This window comes from Stegodyphus dumicola, chromosome 4 (assembly GCF_044657685.1).
Source record: "Stegodyphus dumicola isolate Sdum_Otavi_A_Nest chromosome 4, ASM4465768v1".
In the NCBI taxonomy this organism is placed as follows: domain Eukaryota; kingdom Metazoa; phylum Arthropoda; class Arachnida; order Araneae; family Eresidae; genus Stegodyphus; species Stegodyphus dumicola.
In genome coordinates, this window is record NC_140771.1 from 32133441 (window position 1) to 32149796 (window position 16356).

General features: G+C 33.6%; 1 protein-coding gene across 4 annotated transcripts in view; it reads right to left on the bottom strand.

The window, feature by feature from the left end:
* Positions 1-16356, bottom strand: part of LOC118190910 (caspase-7-like) — a 112745-nt gene that overhangs the window by 70355 nt on the left and 26034 nt on the right. For all 4 annotated transcript variants that reach the window (XM_085814684.1, XM_085814687.1, XM_085814685.1 and 1 more), the window contains exons 4-5: positions 15003-15144; positions 1138-1310 (exon numbers count right to left, since the gene is read on the bottom strand). In XM_085814684.1, coding sequence (XP_085670810.1) covers positions 1138-1310; positions 15003-15144 — 315 coding nt within the window. The remainder of the gene's footprint in view (positions 1-1137; positions 1311-15002; positions 15145-16356) is intronic.

A 16356-nucleotide genomic window follows, 5' to 3' on the forward strand; every position in this document is an offset into this window, starting at 1 on the left:
GGATGGTACTATTGATGGTGTATGGGTGAGTGCTCTGTAATATCCAAGTACCAAATTATTAACCTGCATTTACAAAGAAATATTATCTGCTTTTTTTCAGTCACAAAAGGTCAGGTAAAAATGTTTTTTTAATTACAAAATCAGCAGTTTTCCTATCATTCTCATACATAATTACGACTTAAACTTCAACATAATTTAGAATGGGGACCTTAATATTAAAAATTTAGCTAAACATATGTACTTTGACAAGGTATATCCTTTAAAATATTTAAGATAAAGCCACAGCTGAGAGAAAATTTTGTTTGTTAACCTAATGAAGTATTATTTTGATTTGCATTTTTAGATTTCTTATTTGTAGCTTCATAATTCACAACCATGGGTTAATAAAAAAATGTACTACATGAATAACCTTATTTCTATTCATTTATTGAACAAATTAAGAGATATATTTAATAACAAATTACTTAAATTACATTATGGTTTAATTAACAATTTTACTGTCATATATAACTGGCTAACAGACAATGGCCTCAAATGAAAAAAGCTCTCAGATTTCTCTTAGAACTTTCTGCTTTCCAAGAAAACACTGGCTGTTCCTACTACAGTACAAAGTCTGTAATTCGGATGTCCATTATCCGGAATGATCTATAATCTGGACCTCAAAGCCACAAACTTTTTTTGTATGCTTTACGCATGCGCGTTTAATGTTTACGCATGCACATTTAGCACAAAAAATGAAGCAACTTAAACAACTTACATTGAAAGAAATGTTTAATATAGTAAACAAATAAATATTAAATTTTGATACCCTTTAGATCATAATTGCTCTTTATTTCATAAATTATGGTTTCATATTTTTAATTGTATAATTTCTGCATGCCATCTTACCAGATTTAAATTGATGATCTATAATCCGGAAAAAACCATAATCCGGAATCACCGAAGATCCGACGAGTCCGGATTACGAACTTTGTACTGTATTTTAAAACATAGAACATTGTTTAAGAAAACAAATATATCTATAAAAGCTCTCACTCTACACATAATGAAACAGAACAGAATAATTAAATTACATTATAAGCTATTATTTTATATCAGAATGAATCTGAATCAAAGAAAATTTTAAAAGTGTAATACCTGAATTATAAAAATTTTTGGCTTTCCCCAGAGACTGCATAATTTTGAATGGAAAGGTTTCAATAAAGACTTCACCTTTATTTCTTCATCATATGCTTTAATCGTCCCTATATCACCATGAGAAAGTATGCAGCATACAAAATATTTCTTCCGTGAATGATCTATTTTTGAAACTATATGTGGAAAAGCAATAATACAAAAATTAAAGAGTGATCCCATTATCAAAACTTGCTGCAGATTATTTACACTATACACCGTAAATTAAATAATCAGAAATGCAAATAATCCTCTGAAAGGCTAGGGTTTTTTTTCTTCCCCTCCCCCATCCATTCATGAAAAGCTGCATTTTAAGAGCTTTCATGAGATGAGTATAATAATTTATTTCAACCTTCTTTCTTACATGGCTACTTATACTTTAAGATGATAACTAAATACTTAAAAAAATAAAAAAATGATCTGAACATCAAGATAGTGTGTATAAAACGGTATGAAAATGTATAATTGAATTTTTAAAAAAATGTCACTCAGAGGATTCAGTAGTAGAAACAAACAATATGATTTACAAAATCCTATACAATAAGCAGAATTGCATTAATAAATAATTAGGCATGCTTATTTCTGACAATACGTGGCTATACAGGTAAGTGGATTAATTAAGCTATTATTAATTATTACTTAAGCTTATTATTAATTATTACTTAATTCATATTGTTACGGGATTTCATAGTTATTTATTTATTTAGTTTTTTTTTTATTTAGAATTGTAATTAGATTTGCTTCATATTGCCTTAGCAACGCAGACGATTTTTGAAAAGACAGCTGCGTTGGAAGGTTAAAAATAGAACAGCGCGTGCATTTAATATCTATTAAATAAATATCTTGTAATTGCGGTTGCCATCCACAAAAATCCAGATATTTATAGATGTTTCCAGTATATTCGAGAAATTAATTATAAAGCTTATAAAAGCCGAGAACAAACAATTCATCTCAGTAGTAGCTGTAGTTCTAGCGAACTGTTTGTTTACTTAATGCTGTGATTGATTTGTAGAGATTTCGCTGTGAGATAGAATTAGTTTCTCTGTTTTGAATTGATTTTTGCTAAACGTTTGACATTTTGTGATATTGCTAGATATTATTAGAATACTTTTGAAGAAATATTTCAGCATTTTGATTTATCTCTTGTGGAAAGAATAGATTTTTGTTAACTTTTTAACGTTAACTGTGTTTCTTCCAGCCCTTTGTATTCAGTAATTTTATAAGATCTCGAGGTTTAAATCAGCGTCAATTCACTGCTTTCTTAAGTGAGTTAGATAGTGAATATCTGGGTTTTTCCTACTATACCGAGGTATGTTGGTTATCTTGCTCCAAGATTCTCAAACAATTCTGGGATTTGAAAGAAGAAATATGTCAGTTTTTAAAAACGAAAAATCAAGACGTAAGTTTGTTTTACGATCCAATATGGATACAAGATTTATCTTTCTTGGTGGATATAAACAAACACTTAACCGATTTAAATTCATCATTACAAGGAAAAGATCATATCATTATGAACATGTTTGACATAATTAAAGCATTCAAATGTCAACTAGTTCCTTGGGAAAAACAACTTAAAAATGAAGATTTGACGCACTTCCCGACATGCAGCATGAAGAAATCAGGTTTAGATGATACTTGTTCGTATCAAAAATACGCAGAAAAAATTGTAAATTTAGCAACTGAATTTGAAACGAGGTTTAATGATTTTAGTTCCCTCGAAGACAATTTTTTTTGTTTTCTTCGATTTTCTCAATAAGTATTGACTCAGTACCCAGCCATATGCAAATGGAGGTGATCGAGATTCAATGCAACTCAAATTTGAAAGCAAAATTCATTGAAGTGGGCATGCCTGAATTTTACAAATATTTACCAGCCAGGTTTGAAAATACTCGAAAATTCGCATATGAAATTATTTCCATGTTTGGTAGCACTTATCGGTGTGAGCAGTTATTTTCAGTCATGAAAGGTAATAAGTCTCCTATTAGAAACCGTATTAATGATGCTCACCTTGGGTCAGCGTTGAAAGTTATCACTGCAAACAAAATTTCTCCCGAAATAGGAAAGATAATAGCAGAGAAGAGATGTCAAGTATCAGGACGTAAACATTAAATTTTTCTTGTTCTTTTCTATATAAATATATATATATGTTTATTATTGTATTATTCGAAATAAATCTACGTTTCTATGAATATTGATTTTTTTTTTTTTTTTTTTGCAGCCTGCCTAAAGTTAAACCTTGTTTGTTTGGCCCAAGTGTACCTATGAGTTTGACATCCCTGCTTTAGATCATAATTGTTCTTTATTTCATAAATTACGGTTTCATATTTTTAATTTTATAATTTCTGCATGCCATCTTACCAGATTTAAACTGATGATCTATAATCCGGAAAAATCAATTACATCCGGAATCGCCGAAGTCCTGACGAGTCCGGTTTAGCGACTTTTGACTGTATTAAGCACTGCTTCATTTTAAAACATTAAATCCTAAATATAAAATAATTGAAGCACAATTATCAGAAATATTTTATATGTTATATGTTCCTTAATTATTTTATGTTCTTAAATTAGAAACATGTTTAATCTCAATCAAAAAAATATCAGAAAACTCTCAGTTCTATTTAAATGAAGTAAATGTGCATAATAAGACCAAATTATTCTAGAATGCAATGCAACAAACAGTCTTTACCAAATTAAATTAATTGAAAGAAATAATAAACCATAAGTTTATGTAGAATTTAAATGCAAAAATAAAAACTGTATGAAACTTTGGTCATAGTCACAAAAATATTGATGCAATTAAGCAACCTGTAAACAAAGAACGTGCCAAAGGAGTCACGCTAGATAATTGTAAACATGATAACATACAGTGGTGGCCAAATTTGTGGACACTTTTGGAAATTTTTATGTTTTTGAACTTTGCATGCTTATAGAGAACGTTACGTTTCACAAAATGCAAACTTGTATATATCATTTTAAAGAGAATTTATTACTGCAATACAAAACACAAAATTCAATTATTTGCAATACAAAAAAAGTTAAACGATAATAGTTATCGATATACATTAAATAGTGATGATTACAGTGAATAATCAGTACTTAGTAGGGTACCCTTTATTTTTGATTACAGCTTCACATCGACGTTTCATTGAGCTGACAAGAGTTTCAAGCTCTTCTTTCGTTATTACATGATGCCAGGAAACAATTATAGCCTCAATTAGTTCCCTTTTATTTGATGACCGCCTCATTCGGACAAGAGTTGTCAAACGGTGCCATAAATCATCGATAGGATTGAGGTCAGGACTGTTTCCTGGCCATGACAACAATTCAATGCTCTTTGTACGAAACCACTCTTTCGATATTTTGGCCGTGTGGCAAGGAGCAGAATCCTGCTGAAAAATAAATGAAGCATTGTTGGGAAAGAGATCTCTGACGGAAGGTAGAAGTTTTGGTTCTAGAATAGTGGCAATGTATTTTCTGGCATTCAGTGTACCATCGATGACATGAAGGTGACCAATATCATCTGCTAACATGCATGACCAAACCATAACACTAACTGGGTTAACCTGTGACCACTGTCTGTCCAATTAATGTGTTCCTTTTCCCACTGTACTCTTTTTTTTTTTTTTTTTTTTTTTTTTTTTGTTGCTGAAAATTAAGATAAGGCTTTTTTCGTGCAATTTTACCTCTCAGTCCAACATCTGTTAATGTTCTGATTTTTCTTGAACTGACAGAGACACCAGCATCATTCAGATCACTTCTGATGGCCGCTGATGACATTTTTCTATCTTAGAGACATAGTCTTTTTATTCTTCTGTCATCGATAGATGTGATGCACCTCTTTCGGCCTTTTCCTTCTTTGTTTTTTATTGAATTTGTCTCCTGATATCGTAAACAAAACTTTTGGACTCCAGATGTAGTCACTGAACCACCCACTTGTCTTGCAATTTCAGCATAGGAAAGACCACTTTCTCATAACACAATAATATTACATCTCTTTCTAGGTGTCCAATCTACTCTTTCATTTGATGTCATTGCTTCTTGACTAAATATTAAAAATGTTTACAAAAATTCCTACTTGTAATTGCAGTGTATAAGAAACAGGTCCTCCTTCTACAGAACAAAGCAAAATAATGAATTGTTTCAAGTGTAAACATGATGTCAGGTTTTACTGGCAGTTACTAACATTTGATTGGTTCTCAGAACAAGAAGAGTGATTGGCCAGGAAAGCTAGACATTACAAACCACTTCACAACTGTGTTTTTTATTTATATTAAAGTACATATAACTTTTTTTGTATTGCAAATAATTGAATTTTGTGTTTTGTATTGAATTCAGTAATAAATTCTCTTTAAAATGATATAGACAAGTTTGCATTTTGCGAAACGTAACATTTTCTATAAGCATACAAAGTTCAAAAACATAAAAATTTCCAAAAGTGTCCACAATTTTGGCCACCACTGTATGCATTCAATGCTTAAGATGTAAATAACAGATTTTTCATAGTCTAAATAATTTAAATTTACAACATCTAAACTGGTTAAACTTGTTCACACTGATGTTTTAAGACCAATGCAAATAACTTTCATCAGCAGTTACCTATATTTTGTAACTTTTGTTGATGATTCCACAAGATTTACACTGACTTACCCAATGAAAAGAAAGAAAAAAAAAGCAATTTAAAATTGAAATAACTGATTGTTCTTACAAACAATAAATTCAGAAGAAAAGTAAAAACACTAAGAAATGACAAGAGGGACGAATACACTAGAAACAAACTTGAATATTTTACAAAACATGATAAAAGTCACCAATTAACTACTTTTGTGTTTGCTAACTTCATTTTGTGCTGGACAATGTACTACACTGCACATTGTCCAGCACAAAATGAAGTTAGCAAACATAAAAATAGATCTCTAGCAAAAATAATAAGCACTTTTTTATCCGATTTAAGTTAACATCACAAATACTGGGTAGAAGCAGTGCTAAGTGCATATGATATATATCACTGCACACATTACTCAGTCCAAAATCTGGGCATCCAATATCCGGAATGATCTAAATTCCAGACCTCTGGATCACTGGCAATCTTTTTCTTCTGTTTTTTGTAATTTTTTTTATACTTTACGCTTGCACATTTGATATTTTTTCATAATAAAATGAAAAGAGTGCCAACTTTTTATTTCACTTAGCCACTGATGCCAGCCTGGTGAATTATTATTTATTGCTTTCATCACAGCATGACTGCCAACACAGTGTAGTTTGAGAAATGACACATGCAGCGATGTCTAAATTTTTTTTAATATTAGTAATTGAATACCAGTGAGTATGGTAACTTTTTGTGTTGACATTATACTTGGCGATGATGATTACAGACTTCAGCTAACTCAGCTGTGAAGTCTTAAGTGTGTTGATAAGGAGAAATTCAACAGAAATTTCTTTCCATAAGCAAAAAATAGATTTTGTAAATGATACTCATAGGCCAAAAGATTACACGTAATGATGTCTGAACTGAGAACAACTGATTTATAATTCATTTAAGCCCAGAACCAGTGCCAGAGCTGATGTGGCAGAATTTAGGGAAGGGAAAATTTTTAGAATTTAGGAAGTCACTTGGAAGCAGAATTTTGGATCCCAGAAACTGCTCTAGTCCACAAAATGTCTGGCACCGGCTCCAGGTAAGCCTTAAGCTTGTGTGGGAAATAACTATAAGTATAATAAATAACTAAACTACTAAAATTCAGGTTTAACTTCTTTAGTACAAGATAAAAGAAAGGGAAAATTTAGCAGAACAGCATGCCTTTAGGTGTCAATTTCATAATATATCAGCAACAGTGTATAGCAAATGCTAGCCCTTTCTCCTACCAAAACTCGGCTTTTAACTACTTCCTTCAAAAAAAAAAAAAAAAAAAAATCTGCATTCATTCACGCACGTTACAATTAACTATTCTGGCGCTGACAATTAGGGGAATGAAGGCTTATAGGAAAGTTTGAAATAAAACTTTATTAGTTAAAATAAATATAAATCCCTACAAGCTTCAAATGGACTTTCAAAATGAACCTTAATGCAAAAGGAAAAATCAAAACACATAAAGACAAATTAGTTGCAAAAGGGTTTAGCCAGAATTCTGGATCTGACTGTGATGAAACCTTTGCTTCTGTCATAAAATACGCAACTCTGTGAGTTTTCTTATGTGTGGCTTGTAAAAAATACATCTGTCAGACATAATGCTGTCAAAACAGCTTTCCTTATGGAGAATTAGAAGAAATTTATGCGATTTAATGGATACACAGCTGAAAAAAAAATAAAGTTCGTGTGCTAAATAAATCGACATATGGAGTAAAATAAGAAGCTAGAGCTTGGAATCTAAATCTAAAAATAAATCTAAATATAATCTAAAAATCGAGTAATTACTTTTAAACCCAAGTAAAGAAGACCCATGCTTATTTTTCCAAAAGAACAGAAAATCCACATATACATTCTTATATGTAGATGATATAGGAAGTTTATGCAAAAAAAGATGCAATGAAAACATTGCAACAACTAAAAGAGAAGTTGGAAATCAAAGAACTAGGACAGTGGTTCTCAACCATTTTGCCTCATGTCCCCTTTCACCACTGCTAGATGATCATTACCTCCACCTCCTTTCTAAACCTTCAAAAATACATATACATTTATTTCAATTATTTTTTAATATGTTTTATAAATTTGTAGGGTTTTCCTTATTTTGCATAACAAATTTATTTTAAGTTTTCCTATTCTCAACTTCTCAACTTCCCCTCACATTCTCTCGCTGGATTCAAATTTAAAGTTAAGTGAAGTGCTATTTAAACGTGCGATTATCTCAGTTTATTCAGAGCATGTTTCGCTAGCCAAGTGAATGTTTCATTGTTATTTCGCAGACACGCTAGTAAGCCTCTTGGCCTACTCAACTACAAACTACTCTTGGCCTCAGTTTAGTATAATGCTGTTAGATTTCTGTAGTCCACCCTTCAGGCAAAATTTTGAAGTGCGTTCTTGCACTTGTTTAATGTATGTGGAAAAAGAGAGTTAGGTCTTACAAGTGGTGGCCGAATTTTTCCCAACTCATGGCCAACAACAAAGGTGCAGCTGAGTTAGCTCCAGCGACATCGCAAACCCCATTGGCTCCTGGAAATATGATGGAAGCTTTGGTTATCTGGTGGACACTATGAGGGCCTCCATGAAACCCTCAGTGACATTTGACGGAAGAACATCAGTCACTAGCTTCCTAGAAAATTTAGATAATCACCTTTTACTTTATCCTGTCGATGATGTACAAAAGATCACGATAGCCAAGACCGCCTTGCGAGGACAGGCATTAAGTTGGTTTAAGGCATTAAAAAATTTCGATTGGGAGAAACTGAAAGCCCCACTTATACGTTCGACAATTTTAAAGCCGTGCTAGAACAATTGTTCAAGATGGCGGTGAAATTCGAGAGTACGAGGGTAGCACAAAGTATGCGTATGAGAAGTTTTGGCCAAAGACCAAACGGACAGTTTTCAAGGCCATATGCGAAAAAAATGAAAAGATTTTATAGTGGGAATAAATTTCAAGATTAAAAGAAAGGCGATCACCAAAATAGGCTGCAAGATTAAAAAAAGGGTGGCTGCTGAAAAGGGGGTACAGCCACCTCATTCGAATAAAAATCCCTCAAAAGTTCAATTGAATACGGTGATTGTAAAAAATTTGTCCTTACCGGTAATTCACATTTGAAAAAATAAGGTGCCAACAGAAGCCTTGGTGGATACGGAAGCAGAAGCAAATTTTTTGTCAGAACAATTCTTTCGAAATAATTTTAAGAACTAAGATTATTTCAAGCGCAAAACACCAAAGTCATTGTAGTGCAGGCCAAATATTGTTCATGTATAGGAAAAGCAACGTTTAATGTAGAGATCAAAAACAAAGTTCAGAAGTCTATATTTTTGTAGTGCATAATCTACAAGTTTCGGTAATTTTGGGGACAGAATTTTTAAAAACAGCGGGAGCCGAAATTAATTTTCAGAATGAAACGATGCAACTCAACATGGAGCCGACGGAAGTACAAGCTGTGGAGCCTCCGGAACTCAACCTGGAACATGTGAAAGCAGAAGACAGAAGAAAACTACAAGAATTGGTTACAGATTTTTCTGATTTATTTTCTGAAACACCTGGCCTCACTCAGATAGTTCAGCATGAAATTAAGTTAAAAAGTGAGGAGCCCGTGAAGGCCCGGCCATACAGATATGATCGCATTAAGGAAAAGATCATTGAGGAGCATATTCAGCACACGCTCAAAAACAAAATAATCAAGCCAATAAGCAGCCCTTATGCGAGTCCTGTCGTGCTGAGTAGAAAAAAAAATGATCTGCCAAATTCAAATTTTAAAGCCTGGAGGCTAGCTATCGATTACAGGAAGCTAAATAGCTTAACCAAATACCCCATTTATCCTCTACCTATAATTGAGGAAGTGATCAGGAACATTAGGTCCACCAAATACATGACCACCATAGACCTTACCTCAGGGTACTTTCAAATAGCTATGAAACCAGAGGATGTGCCTAAAACAGCGTTTATAACGAAAACAGGAACTTATGCTTTCCTGAGAATGCCTTTTGGCTTATGTGGAGCCTCGGTGACTTTTCAACGCACCATGGACATTATATTAAGACCTGTCCTCAGGAAATCAACATTTATTTATCTTGACGATATAATTGTTACAACTGAAAATATTGATGAACACGTAAAAGATTTGAACAAAGTTTTTACATTATTAAGAGATACAGGCCTAAAAATAAATGTGAGTAAGTATCAGTTTGCGGCAGAAGAACTAAAATATTTAGGATTCAAGATTTCAATTGCGGAATTGAAACTCAAGACTTGAAAGTAACTGCAATAAAGAATTATCCACTGCTCAACACTGCCAAAAACTCTCTTCTTTCTTAGGCACGTGTAGCTATTATAGAACATTTATAAAAGACTTCGCTCAAATAGCGGAACCGCTCTTACAATCGGAAAGAAAAAAAGCCAGATTTTCGTGGTCAGCTGAGGCAAACACTGCGTCTGAAAGACTAAAAGCTGCACTAATTCAAGCGCCGGTCTTAAAATTCCCAGAGGGGGATGAAAATCTCGAAATTTCGGCTGATGCTTCGGATTCTGCTGTAGGTGCAGTTTTGGCCCAGAATAAGCAGCCCATGGTGCATTTTTCAAAAACATTGACTCAAACGCAAAGAAGTTATACTGCAACGGAAAGAGAAACTTTGGCCATTTTTGTAGCAGTACAGAAATTCAGAGTTTATTTTGGTAAGGCACCGATAGTCATGTATTTAGATCACACCGCCGTGGGGCGATTATATTCCGGAAAAAGCTTCAGTCCACGACTCATAAGATGGGCAATGAAGTTGCAAAAATTCAACTTAACAGTTAAACACACACCGGGAAAGGAAAATATCATGGCAGACACATTAACACAAATAAAATTAGACAAAAAGGAAAACGAATAAAATGCTCCATATTAACATCAAAAGTATTAGATTCCAGAAAAACAATTATTTCCGAGTTAAAAAAGGATCCAGAATATAGGTATATTTATGCATACTTGCAAGACCCGGATAATTTCGAACATCTGGATATCGTGGCTATAAGCAATAGAGCAGCAAACTATGAAATAGTCGATAAACTATTATTTTACACTAAACAACAAATGAGAATAGTGAAATAAGGCCAGTCATTCCAGCCGGGTTGCAACTCAGTATTTTAAAGGAATTGCATGACATGGTAACAGCTGGACACCAAGGTATTTGTAAAACTGTACAAAGAGTGCGCGAGGTGGTTTTTTTTCCCGCAACTTCAAAGAGTAGTAACCGAGTATGTCAGGTCCTGCCATATATGCCAGTTAGTTAACGATGTAAATTATAGTCCGGCCGGGTATCTAAATAGTATAAGAGCTACTTTTCCTTATGAATTAATTGGAATAAATCTACTGGGCCTATTTCCAAAAAGAGAAAGTAATAGAAATAGATATTTACTAGTGATAGTAGACCATTTTTCAAAATGATTAGAAATAGTCCCCCTTAAAAGAGCCTCAGCGAAAATTGTAGCATTCTTTTCTAAATAAATACGTTTTAAAATATGGTGCACCACTTAGGGTAATATCAGATAATGGCCTCCCATTCATTGGTTAAATTTCAAGGAACTACGTGCAGGGCTTGGCATCCACCACCTTAAGATGGTCCCGTACAGATCACAGTCAAATATTGCCAAGCACGTAAACAGAAACATAGTTAAAATCATTCAGAGCTATGTAAAAACGTATCACCGATGCTGCGATGACTGTGTAAATGAAATGGCGTATGTATGCCCTCAGAACGGCCAAGCATGATACCACGGGAAAGGCCCCTTGTAATCTCTTACTGGGGAGGAAGATAATTATTTTTTGTCCAGAAAAGGGAGGCAGAATTTAATCAAAAAGACATCCAAAAATTAACTAATGATGCAATCAAAAATTCAGATGTAGCTAGAGAAAAACAGTCGCTCTACTCTAATAAGAAAAGAAGATATTTTAATTTTAAACCTGGGGATAAAGTACTGAAAAGAAAGCATGCATTGTCTTGCGCCTCACTCGAAAAAGGGTCAAAATTTTTCCCGAGATTTAAAGGCCCCTATGTGATTCAATGTATTTGTGGATCAGTTTTATATTTAAAAGGAAGCAAAGAAGGCAATATCACTGCTAATGTGGTTCAAGTGAAAAAATACTATGATCGTAACGAGATGTCTATTTTTAAAGATCATTTTCAGGAAACTTCAAACATAGGAGAAGGGCCCTTAACAGCACAAATCGTTCTTCCAGGAACCAAAAGGAAAGAAGGCAGGGTCTTGGAGCCGGATGGAAAGAAGCGTCGACTTCAAGAGCTTAAATGTATGAACAAATGCTAAATAGAAAAGCCCCATAAGAGAAATAAGGTCCTGAGAAAAGAAGGGGAAACTAGACTCCGCACAAGATCGTCAAGCAGGCAAATGGAGAGGAAAAAGCAAATGAGACACCAGAACTTATGACACCAGCCACTAAGGAAGGAAGGAAGGCAAGAATAAATTAGCACCTCAAGTTCCACATAGGAAACGTCCATTAGACGAGGAGCCGTTAAACAGAAGAAAATACCTAAAAAACGGAGATCCCACACTCCAAGGAGGTTCTTCGGCCACAACTGGGAAGCGTCCAGCGCACACAGAAGTAGAACATAGCCGAAAGAAACCAGCATGGGACCGAGGCATCAAAAGAAAACAGCCAGCAATGGAAACAGTCAGAGTTCCAGAGGATCAGCGTAAGACGCCTAAATCAAGTTCTATTGTGGGAAGATTTCATCAAAAAGAAAATGGCAGATTACGCCAAACAAAAGATAAGTCAAAATTATTCTATTTAAATTTATTTTTAAATCTAGTACGAAGTTGGTTGAAAATATTGATGTCAGTTTTGCCTCGAAAAGAGGACAAGATTTGTTTAATTTAGCAAGAAGCTTACAATTTTTTTACTTAGTAAGAGTTTACAATTTTGTATTTAACAAAAAGCTTACAATTTTGTGTTTGTAAAAATAAATAAATAAATAAATAAAAAGAGTTGTTTTTGCATGATGCAAGTAATTTAAAGTTGTTCTATTGAGCAAGTAGCTTTAAATGTTTATAAGTAAGAAAGTTTAGCAAATAATCTTCGCTATGTTAGAATGAAATGTTAACTTTGGTCATAGAAACTGTTGTAGGAAAATGTTTGTATGGTATCAAGAAAATAAACTTCGTTACTCAAAGTGTTAGAAATTCGTGCATGTAGTTAATCTATGCTTATTTTTCAGTGGAGTAAAGTAAGACATTTATTATGTAAAAATGTTTGAATTCTGAATTACTTAAAGTATTTTGTATGCTTGAAATTGTGTTTCGAATGAAAGAGTAGTCTATGTTACTGATGATAAGTACTAAAAAGAAGTTAAGATAATTTGAGAATAAATGTAATTTAAAAGGTTACGCTCTCGAGACAACACTAAGTTAATTTTCACTAGCGTTAGCACATCAGGCTGAGATTTGATTGTAAGGTGTCTGTCTAGGTCTAGTTGCTTTAATTTTAACAAGTAAATGTGGGGTCGTAAGTGTTGTACTCATTTTATATAAAGCATGCTCGCATTTTACAGTACACAATGCTGGAGAGCAAGGAGGAGTATAAGGTATATATAAGCACGCACTAAACTTTTATCCTTCACAGATCAAGAATTGCTAAAGAGAGAAGATATTGTAATTATGTGCCACATTTCTCCATCTGTTAAGCTTTTAAAGCCTTGTTATACGATAGTTAAATTCTGGCAAGGGAAATTGTAGGGTTTTACTTATTTTGCATAACAAATTTATTTTAAATTTTCCTGTTCTCAACTTCCCCTCACATTATCTCGCCAGGATGTTAAGTGAAGTGCTATTTAAACGTGTGATTATCTCAGTTTATTCAGAGCATGTTTCGCTAGCCAAGCGTACATTTTGTTGTTCTTTCGCAGTCATGCTAGTAAGACTCTTGGCCTTATCAATTTAGTAGCACACTGGTTAGATTTCTGTGAGTATACCCTTTAGGTGAAATTTTGAAGTGTGCTCTTGCACTCGTTTACTTTTCAGATTTGATTTGTATTATAGTCTACATTTAGTTACCGCCGCAAGTGAACGGTGTTTTGTAACGCACGAAGTCAGTGCTTTTCTGTTAAATTGGTTTGATTTAATAAAGAGTTATTTTGCACCCTTCTTCTGATATTTAATTCTAATGGTATTTAATTCACGCCTGTGCGAAAATTCGCTAGGTTCATTGTAGAGTCTAAGTTAGTGTATGTGGAAAAGTAAAGATAGGTCTTACAAATTAAGCAAGAAAAAGTATAGAAAATGGTTACAAAATAGCAAAACTTGAATAAAAGTAGTTTTGTATATTCTTAAACTAAAACTAACTACTTAACAAAAATACTGAGAGCTATCCCTCCTGAAACTATAAAATCCCCCCCTCCACACAAGGAATTTTCCTCTGATTGAGAACCCCTGACCCAGGATTAGTCACCTACTACCTTGGCATAAATATCAAATAATCTAAAGATGGTGACATTGTCATAACCAAAAGAACAAAATCAAAGGAATAGTTCAAAGATTCAGACTTCAAGATTAAACAAGAACATAAGTTCCAATGGGAATAAACTACTGGAAAATGAAGACAATCTTCTAGAAGATAATACAGAATATAGGAAGTAGCAGGGGCATTACTATACATTGCAACGATCAGTTGACCTAACATAGCAAGTTTTGTGTATATATTGAGTAGTAGAAATGAAAAAACAAGAAAAGCAGATAGGAATGCTGTCAAAAAAACAGTTCGATACTTGAACTAAAGACTTGAAGTTGGTCTTTAACAAAATTCAAAATCCTATAGTAACTGCATATTCAGATGCAGATTTGGGAAATGAAAAAACAAACAGAAAATCCATTAGTGGACACATATTCATACTAGGAAACAACTGCATTTAATACAGCAGCAAAAGGAAAAACTGCATAGCATAATTGTCAACTAAAGCAAGGTACATTGCAGTGGCAAATACAGCTCAAGAAGATTATATGTAGTACTTCAAGATTTTGGACCAGAACAAAATCTAGCTATTACTTTCTATGAGATAATAAATCCTGCATCAAACTTTCACAATCAGAGAAAATTAGCTCCAAAACAAAACATACAGATATCAGTAATCTTGAAATTACTGATATGAAAATTACTATTCTAAAGCTCATTTTAAGGAAGGGAAGAAGGTTATTAAAATATGCAACACTTACCTGCTTTCAATATCTCTTTGGTGTCCTTTTTATTTAAATTAGAGTGTTCAGTTACAACAAATCCCAAAGATTCAAAATCATGCTTGAGTCTTTTGGCATCTAAATTTGAGCCATTTCGGTTCAAACTTTTGTCTTTAAATTCCTGCAAAGAAGGGGGGGGGAATGCATAAAATTCAACAGTTGAAAAAATACACATTCAGTTGTTGTTGTACATGTTGTTACATTTGCACAGTTCGTTGCTTTATTTACTTGATAATTAAATCAAGAAAAGTGATCTTTAAAAATATGTATATCTCTGATTTTGCAGTTTGACACAAGAAATGTCTTACTTGTAGAAAATTAACATCATGCTTAGCTATAAAAATAATGAAAAACAATTAGCACATCATATTACAAATGAATCTTCTTGTTTGGAAGTTAAATGGGAGAGTCATAATGACCCAACTGTTATTATATACATATTTAAAAAAAAAAAATTTTAAGTTGAAGACTCCAAAATCTAGTTATTCTATATACTATCATATATGAATGAAAGTTGATGGCCGTATTAATCTTTTGAGGCCATTATAGTGGCGATAGAGCTCCCTCTTTGAAAGAACAGAGTTGTCCACTTTAGTGGCCATATCTTCCCCCCCCCCCATTTTCCAGGCTGAAGGAGTGGGATGAAATGTCAAATTTGACATCCCTGGGGTTTTAATCACTTATCTCTTTCTTTGTGTTAAGAATCCAGGTTTTTCCAATTTTTCCCTTCTCATTCTTGTAGCTACATAACTATAGACCTCACGATAACTGCGTTTGTAAATTGCAAACAGAGCCTTGCACTGCTTTAGAATATTGCATATTTTTGTAAGTTTTGTAGGAATTATTTTGACTTTTTCTAGCAATATGCCAAAAAGGAAAAGAGGGCTGACTGAAGAAGAAATACGAAAACTTCTTCAAGAGCTTGATGATGAAATATATACATAGCGTATTCGGAAACTAAGTACCGTTTCATTCTAGCGCCGTTGCAGCACTGTGGTAGGCGTCCCGCGCATGCCCACTAGTCTTTCTTGTTCACTGACTTTCAATTGTCGCTATTTTGGTTGCTCTATATTGTGTTTTCAGTTTGCCGTGCACATTCAAAATGTTTAAGACAATTAGTTCTCCCGCTGACTGTGAGATTCGTGCCGTGATTAAATTTTTGAACGTGAGAAATGTTAAACCGGCCGAAATTTATCGTCAAGTGATAGAAGTTTACAGTGAATACGCGATTAGTGATGGAATGGTGAGAAAGTGGGTAAGAATGTTTAATGCAGGTCGAACAAATGTCCGCGCTGAGGCTCGGTGTGGCCGGCCTTCTGTTTTCACCGATGAT